Source organism: Chinchilla lanigera, unplaced genomic scaffold, assembly GCF_000276665.1.
Source record: "Chinchilla lanigera isolate Chin_1 unplaced genomic scaffold, ChiLan1.0 scaffold00007, whole genome shotgun sequence".
Taxonomy (NCBI): domain Eukaryota; kingdom Metazoa; phylum Chordata; class Mammalia; order Rodentia; family Chinchillidae; genus Chinchilla; species Chinchilla lanigera.
This window is the reverse complement of record NW_004955408.1, coordinates 24,969,360-24,977,713: the sequence shown is the minus strand read 5'-3', so window position 1 is coordinate 24,977,713 and position 8,354 is coordinate 24,969,360. Positions and strand designations below refer to the sequence as shown.

The 8,354-nt window shown below is 49.0% G+C and overlaps 1 protein-coding gene across 1 annotated transcript in view; it reads left to right on the top strand.

The window, feature by feature from the left end:
- Positions 1–8,354, top strand: part of Stk10 (serine/threonine kinase 10) — a gene marked incomplete at its 5' end in the record, with an annotated part of 113,681 nt that continues 105,327 nt past the window's right edge. Inside the window, 1 exon segment of the mRNA XM_005376335.2 lies at positions 1–372. Coding sequence (XP_005376392.1) covers positions 217–372 — 156 coding nt within the window.

Sequence of the window (8,354 nt, the reverse complement as noted above, 5' to 3'; positions counted from 1 at the left end):
GGGGCCGCACCGCGCAGGGCGGGGACGCGCCGCCGGCTTGGTTCCGGGTGCTCCCGCGCGGCGCTTCCCAGAGCGCACTTGACCGAGGTCGGGCTGCGGGAAGGACGGGTCTGCGGAGCAACCCCGAGCGCCGCGGCGTCTCCGACCGCTCCTCCTCCTCGCGCCGACCGCTCCGCGGTTGGAGCCCGAGCCGGCGCCACCTCGCGCGCCCCGGCCATGGCTTTCGCCAATTTCCGCCGCATCCTGCGCCTGTCTACCTTCGAGAAGAGAAAGTCCCGGGAATATGAGCACGTCCGCCGGGACCTGGACCCCAACGAAGTGTGGGAGATCGTGGGCGAGCTGGGCGACGGCGCCTTCGGCAAGGTTTACAAGGTGAGGGCGCTGCGGTGGCGGCCCGGGCGCGCGGCGCGGCTCCGGAAGGCAGGGGCGCCGGCCCGAATCAGCCCGGCCGCGCTTCGGGAGGGCGCAGCGGGGTTGTCGGCTCCGCGACCCTTGCTTTTTTGGGGGAACCTCACTTTGCTGGGCTGAATCCTTAAGCGCTGAGCGCCTCCTCTGGGCGCTGCGGTAGCCCCTGCCCCGGCTCGGTTTCTGAGCACTTCCTGTGCAGCCGGCACTGTGCTCGGCGCCGTGGGGTTGGGTGGGGGACGACAGAGGGACGCTTATAGGACTTCTGAGTCGGAGAAGGCGGCCACCCGTGGCACTGACTGTAACACTACGATACAGGCACACTTTTAAAGCGAAGCGACAGAGAGACTATGGGGATTCCGAGGCGCTGGGGGCAGAATCGGTTGCGCCTGGGAGGGTTGGGAGTGGCCGACGCACCTGAAGAGCGGGCAGAGACGGGGAACTGGGGACGGCACAGCGTGGCCCCGAGAGCCGGAGGTGATGCTTGGAAAGGCGGGCTGGGACGGACACAGGGCGAGGCCAGGGTCCTGTGAATGCTGAGCTGCAGGGAACTGATTTGATTCTGTACCCTTGAGTCACTGTTGGGAAGGCGCCCAGTCTGCAGTCACCTCTGCCCCGGAGGAAGACAGGGCCGAGCGCTTTTGCGGAGGGCTGGGTGGGGCCGAGCTGATTAAATCTAGAGGCTTTTTGCTGCAGGACATTGTCTAGCTTCTGGTTTAGTGAACCAGTTCTGAGTGCCGAAGTTGTTTGGGGCACCCAAATGCCTACAGCTTGACCCCACCCTTTCCCTAATCCCTAATTTCTTTTTCTAGGAAACTTTTTTTTTTTTTTTTTTTGGCCGAAGTCTTGCGGTGTTGTCCAGGTAGCGCTCTAGCTCCTGGGTTTAAGCTGCCTCCTGCTTCAACCTCCTGAGTTGCAGCTGGGATTACAGTGGCGAGCCATCGTCACCACCTGGCGTCGCCTAGGAAAACTTACTGGGAGACTCCCACGTGCTCAGCGGCTGGGTACCCCCTGGAGAGTGCCTCTTTCCTAAATCAGCCACATCACTGTCCTTGGGGCTTGTCTAGATTGAAGCTACTCTGAGCCCAGAATTGCCCTGTCAGAAAGCCAGGCAACAGAGAGGGCTTCTCCAGAATTCCCTCCCTCACCCTCTTTTCTGTCTCCAACAGGATTTGCTTTCTGTGACTTGACATTGATCTAGAGCCTCCTTACCAAAGCTTGGCCTCTGGGATTACGTGAATTAGCATTACAGCTGTGAGCTTGTTAGACCTGCCCACACCAGACCCACTGAATTTGTGGTGTCTGCGTTTTACCAGGATCCCAGGTGATTCCTGCACAAATCAGTCTGAGAAGCTGAGAAGCTGAGAAAGCAGTGCTCCAAAGGCTTAAGAGAGATGTCAGTTTGGAGGCCAACCAGGCCTGTGTGTGTCTTTTGTTACCTTCCTAGCTCCTCCTCTGAGCTGCCCCTTCCTGTTACAGAGCTAGGAACCCTCACTGGAGCAAAAGTCTAGTGGTCAGAGAGTCCAACCCTGGTGTGATGCCGCAGCTTTCAGACTGCCGGATTCGCTGTTCCTCTCCCCCTGGGTTGCGCACACATTTTGAGAACCATCGGGCCAGCACATCCTTCACTCGCACACCTTTGCTTCTCAGCTGCATCCTTCCAGTGGCACCGGGAAACAGTCCCCAGCCTCCCCGCTCTGCCCGACGACCTGCTAGTGTCCTTGCTTGCCTTGGGCCCTTGATCAGCTCACTACCTCATCTACGTTCTCCGGAGGCCCACAGTCTTGGTGCAGCACGTGCTGGTGGGAAATCATGGATGGGCTCTCTCTGCCGGGAGCTTTCGGTTGCATCCCTTGTCTGCTTCCCGTCTGCTCCCCCTGCACCATGTGTCTCAGCTTCACAGGGCTCATTTTTATTTAAGCCTAAATGTGGAACTTCTCTTTTATGCTGGCAAGATTCCCCCTTGTCATTTTGTCATTTCAACCTGCTGTAAACCCAGTAAAACTCCCTTACTACTCTGGCTTTCTCTACAAAAGAGTTTGTCTGATCCATAAGTTATTTTGTCTCTTCCTGATTCTCCAGAGCATGTGGACCCTTTTTAAAAAAGGACTGCAATTCTCAAAGCTGTCAGCTGGCTCCACCACCACTCCCGCACCTTGAACCCATGATTTTCTTGTAATTAAGACAAGGGAAAGCTAGGTCCAGAGATAGCTGGTGTACCTGGGCATTGTATGTTTTTTGTTTTGTCTTTTTTTACTGGTACCGGAGATAGAACTCAGGACCTCAGACTTGCAAAGCAGGCGCTGTGCCGCTGAACTATATCCCCGGCCCTTCCAGGCATTGTAAATACAGGCATGAGCCACCAAACAACTTGCGCCACACAGAGGTGGTCCCTTGAGATGTGCGTGGTGGTGGAGCACATCTGTAGCCCCAACACTGAGGGAAGCTGAGGCAGGAGAACTGCAAGTTCAAGCCCAGCCTGGGCAACTTAACTGAGGCCCTGTCTCCCAGTAAGATAAGCTGGCAATGGAGCTTAGTGGTAGAAGTACCTTGGGGTACATCCCTAGCACCACAAAAAAGAAAGAAAAAAAAAAGCATAGCACATGTAATGGTATACAATGGCAATGTGTAATAATAGTAACAAATAACAGTGCTACTGGTTTATGTTTGTGTGTGTGTGTGTGTGTGTACTGGGAGTTGAACTCAGGACCTTGCGCTTGCTAGGCAGGCTCTTGTGCTGCTGAGCTATATCCCCGGCCCACCGGTTTATGTTTATACTGTATGCTACCTTTTATTGTTATTTTAGTGTGTTCCTCTACTTAGAGAAAAATTTACTGTCAAACAGTCTGCCCTGTCGTGCTGGCAGCAGTCTCATCTGGCTCATGTTGTCTTGATAGAATCATTTTGTCTTTTGCTTGATTTAATTGAGTGTTGTTTTGTTCCTCATGGCCCTAGGAGTGATAGGCTAGGCTGTGTACATACAGAGTTTATAAAATACGGATAGCCTAGGTGGTAGCCTAGGTGTGTAGTAGATTATACTATCTAGGTTTGTGTAAGTACACTGTGATGTTTGCACAGTGACAAAATCACCTAACGATACATTTCTCAGAATGTGTCCCACTGTTAAGTAACACACAGCTGTATTACCCACTTGGCCTCAGCATGTGACTCTCTGATCTAACCAAGCTTATGTTCCCTGTGGGGATACTGAGGCCAAGGGTGGGAGGGAGTCTCGAACCCCAGGCTCTGGGATACAGTGTAAAACTTTTTCCTTAGTTGGCAATTGGAAGACCTATCCTGGATCAAAGATCCCTGTCACCCAGGCTGCCTTCAGAGACTGCTTACACAGCCCCTGAGCAGTGACATTGAAGTAGTTACTTAGGACCTTTTAATCAGGGAGTGTGACTCCTCCCCACTTTTTTATCTGTTCTGTTGCCAAGGCAGCACAAGTCAGAAATAGCATCTTGACTCTGTGGATGGGATGGGAGAATACATTTTTATTTTTATTTTTATTTTTATTTTTTATTTTTTTTGAGACAAGGTCTCCCTGTGCAGTTCAGCCTGGCCTTGACTCACTTTGTAGCCCAGGCTGGTCTTGAACTCGCATGACCTTCCTGCCTCAGCCTCCCGAGTGCTGGGATTACAGGCGTGCGCCACCACGCGCGGCTTGGGACGGGAGAATACATTTGGACGTGGTACCAGCAAAAGCAGGTGGCCGGGCAGTGGAGAGAGAGTGACCGGCTGGCGGCGTCGTCATTTCCACTCCCTGTCATAGAAATAGCGGGTGATCCAAGTGACAGCAGAGGTTGCTGCAGGCCTTCCTGGGGGTCGAGTGAGCCTGGGAACCTTGGAGTCCAAGTTCACCGCTCTTGTCGGGAGAGAACTGATTCCAGATTTCCTGATGAGAATCTTAAGAATCTCTAATATGTAGAGCCTGTTTTTCCCTTCTCCTTGGTCCTTCTGCGTTGAGAAAAAGGGTAGATTTGATTTAGTACCAAGCCAAGGTTATTCTTACCCAGTCCCTATTGTAATGGCAAGTTGGTTTCAAAAGAAAATAATTCCCAGTCCATTACTAGAATACAAAGTAAAGCTCATGAGCTACGTGGTTTCAAAATTCTTATCACAAAACATCATCTTCATGGTGGGGGAGAGAGAGGAAGTGTCTCGTGTGTGGCGTGGAAACTGCTGCCTTCAGCATTGTGCCTGGTGTCATAAGCAGGGGCTAAATCAGGTGCTCACGTACCCGCCTGGCCAGGGAGTGTGCAGTAACGCCGAGGGCTGGCTTAGTAGTCTGAGATGATTTGTCTGCTTTCTGAAAGTTCCTGTCTCTGATCTTTGTGGTCTTTGAACTTTTAAAAGCTTATTTTGCAAATTCAGGACGATACAAGAAGATAGTAAAAGCTAAAAGGAAAGAAAATCTCCCTAAGTTCCATTAATTTCTGTTGACTTTTTTTTTTTTTTTTTTTTTTCCTCCTGATGCTGGGGATAGAACCCAGGGCCTCCTGTATGCTAGGCAAGTGCTGTTTGCCATTGAGCCTCACCCTCAGCCCATACTTTTTGTTTTTGTGTTTGGAGGCAGGGTTTCAAACTCTTGAGATCAAGTGATCTTTCTGTCTCAGCCTCTTTTTTTTTTTGTCCCGGGGAATCAAATTCAGGACCTCGAGTTTGCCAGGCAGGCGCACCGCTGAGATATATCCCCGACCCTTGCCTCAGCCTCTTGAGTAGGTGGAACTACAGGTGACTGTTGCAATACCTGGTTATCTTTTTTTTTTTTTTTAACTTTTAATGAGTCAAAATTGATTAAATGCCTGTCCTAACCAAGGTACTATAGTAGACAGTTTTAAAATTTTTGTTTGCTTGCTTTTTAAATTTTTTTTTTTTAATTTTAAAGAGTAAAAGAAGGATAACATAGTAATAAGGGGCTTACCGAATTACAAAGTGGTAGGAAATTATCAATGATTGTTGTTTTACATATTGTTGTCTACAAGACAGTTTCTCAGGAAAACAAATACAAAAATAATAGTGAGCTACAGACAAAAGTGGTAGGTTATTAGCAAAGGTGGTTGTACTATACTTTGATATCTTCAAAGTGGTTTCTAAAGGAAATAAATGGAGCTATATATGAGTGACCAACTGAATATTCATTGACTATCCTCAATGGTTGTTGTAGGAAACACATAGTAATAAACATACATCCATTTACAAAATAGCATAGGAACAATACAAACATTACAGAGTTATGGACAGATTAGTAGGAAGATATCAGTGGCTGCTCTAATACATGGAGATATCTTCAAAGTGGTTTCTCAGGAAGACGGAAATATGCAAGAAAGATCTAACAAGTAGTTACAGCCTAAGTGTGAAAAATAGTGTATTACCTCCTTACCAGTGACTCCTTTCACTGAGGTATGATGGCTGGAAGGAAGGCCAGGATTGAAAAGAAAGACCGAGAGACTTGCACCTGTGTCTAGCAACAGGCTGTTTTTTTTATTCTCTATAGTCATGATTACCCGGGGCTCCTCCATGGAGATGACAGTCTGGCCATAGGGAGAAGGCAGAGTATACCCTGGGCCCCCTCATTCCTGTTGGACTAACTGGTAGGATGGGTCTGAGCTCTGGGGCCTCCCCTTAAGAGAACAGACCAATCTCCAGTGGTCACCTTTGCATTCAGGGCATGGCCCAGGGGGTTTCTTAGGGCAGTTCCCCTTGAGGTGGCTTGGCTTTTTAATTTTTTTTAAAATTTTTAATTTTTAAAATTTTTTTTTGAGGTGGCCTGGCTTTGAACAGTGGTAGCAGATGAATGTAGTCATCAAGTTCTTCTTAGGGTCTGTTTCTCTTAGTGCTGCAGCAAAAACAGCTGCTTTTTCTCGGTCTCTTTGTTTTCTCTCCTTGGCCTCCTCCTCTTAATGGCTATAGAATACTGAGGAGGCAATTCTTACTAACATCTCAAGTGAGCCATCTGGGGCGAAAGCCATTTTTTGTAGCTTTTTCTCTCCAGCCTCCCATCGCATTGGGACTCCACAACCAGTTAGTGTCCTCTCCCCAGCCGGCAGCCCAGGCAGCAGGAATCTCGGTGCAGACCTCTCCAGAGTTCCACACACTTCTCCACCACAGCTGTGTTTGCTTGCTTTTTTGAGACAGGGTCTTGATATGTAATCCAGGCTGGCCTTGAACTCATGACAATCCTTCTGCCTCAGCATCCCAAGTGCTGGGATTACAGGCGTGCACCACCATGTCTGGCTGTACTAGACACTTTATATAATCTATAAGACACATGTTCCTTCTTTAAAAAGCGCAGGACTATGTACATTCATGCAATGAAAACCAGAAGGCTTCTGGGAAAAATGGGGTTAAGGGCATACCACTCAAAAACCTTATCAGTGGCACATTACAAAGAAAGAAAAAAAGAAAGAAAATCTGGGCATGGTGGTGCATACTTGTAATCCCATCACTCTGAGAGGCTGAGGCAGCTATCACTTCTTGGCCTTTTGGCTAAGATCAAGTGTGGAGAGGCTGAGGCAGGGTGATTGCAAATTTAAGGCCAGCCTGGGCAATTTAGTGACTTAGCAAGACACTGTCTCAACATAAAGATCTTTAAAAATGGGCTGGGGCGGTAGCTCAGTGAGAAATACTTGAGTTCAAACCGTAGTTCTACCCCCTCCCTCCCAAGATTAGAACACGGTTTTAAGCCAGGCGTGGTGGCTCACGCCTATAATCCTAGCACTCGGGAGGCTGAGGCAGGAGGATTGTTTCTAGTTCGAGGCCAGCCTGGGCTACAAAGTGAGCTCAAGGTCAGCCTGAACTGCATAGTGAGACCCTGTCTCAAAAAGACAAGAAAACAAAACAAAAAAACCCACAGTTTTGTGTACATGCTGTGGATAGGCAATATGTCAATGCTGCAGTAAGGAAGGTCCCTCCCCTGCCATGCTGCCGTGGCAGACATGGTGCAGGGACTGTAGCTTGGGAAGCATGATGGAAGATGCTGTGAGGTCAGCAGCAAGTTGACTCCCTGCTTTGCACCCCTCAGTGGTAGTTGATAGATGTTGGAGGTATTGCCGTGTATTTCGTATACTTCTTCAGCCCTGGCTCAGATTTGCTGTCATTGGCCCATTGAAGCTTTTCCGGTTCATCTAACTTTTTTTGCAGACAAACAGTTACACTGTAAGCAAATACACTTTTATTGTCTTAGGATAAAATCTCTCCTTTTTTTTTTTTTTTTTGTTTTTCTCCGGTACCGGGAACCGAACTCACGACCTTGCGCTTGCCAGGCAGGTGCTTTTTGCCGCTGAGCTAAATCCCCAGCCCCTAAAATCTCTCCTTAATATGTCAGTTTATTGATTGTTTTGTTGGCCCTACTGGAGATTGAACTCAGGACTTTTCAAGAGCTAGGCAAGTGCTCCACCACTGAGTTACACCCCAGCCTGTTTTATTTTTGAGACACAGTCTTGCTAAATTGCCAGGCTGGCTTGAACTTAATCTTGCCTCAGCCTCTTGAGTAGCTGGGAGCGTAGGCAAACACTACCACACCCGGCAAATTGGTATTTTTAAAATAAGTGTCATAGTGGAGCTGACTGTACATTGATAAATAGCTTTATATGTGAAGTTCTTCTTGTACTTTAATTTTTTAGGCTAAACTTCCAGAGGAGAAATTACTAGGTCAAAGGGTGTGCTGGTCTCAGGGTGATTTTTTAAAAATGAAATAAGATAAATGAATAGCAGTCCCCGCTCCCTTTGCTTTCCCTGAGGGCCAATCCCTGAACCTCCTGGGCCTCCAGAGAGCGAGGGCCTGGGCTGCCAGCTGCTGCACAGACCTGGGTGCTCTTGCCCATTTGCTGGCTTTGGGAGAGAGAAGTCCTGCCTTTCCTGCCTTTAGGCCTGCTTTACACAAAGCCGAGGTTAAGGGAGTTGTGAGCCCCGCAGGACTTGCCGCCACCCAGGCCTGGCCCCTC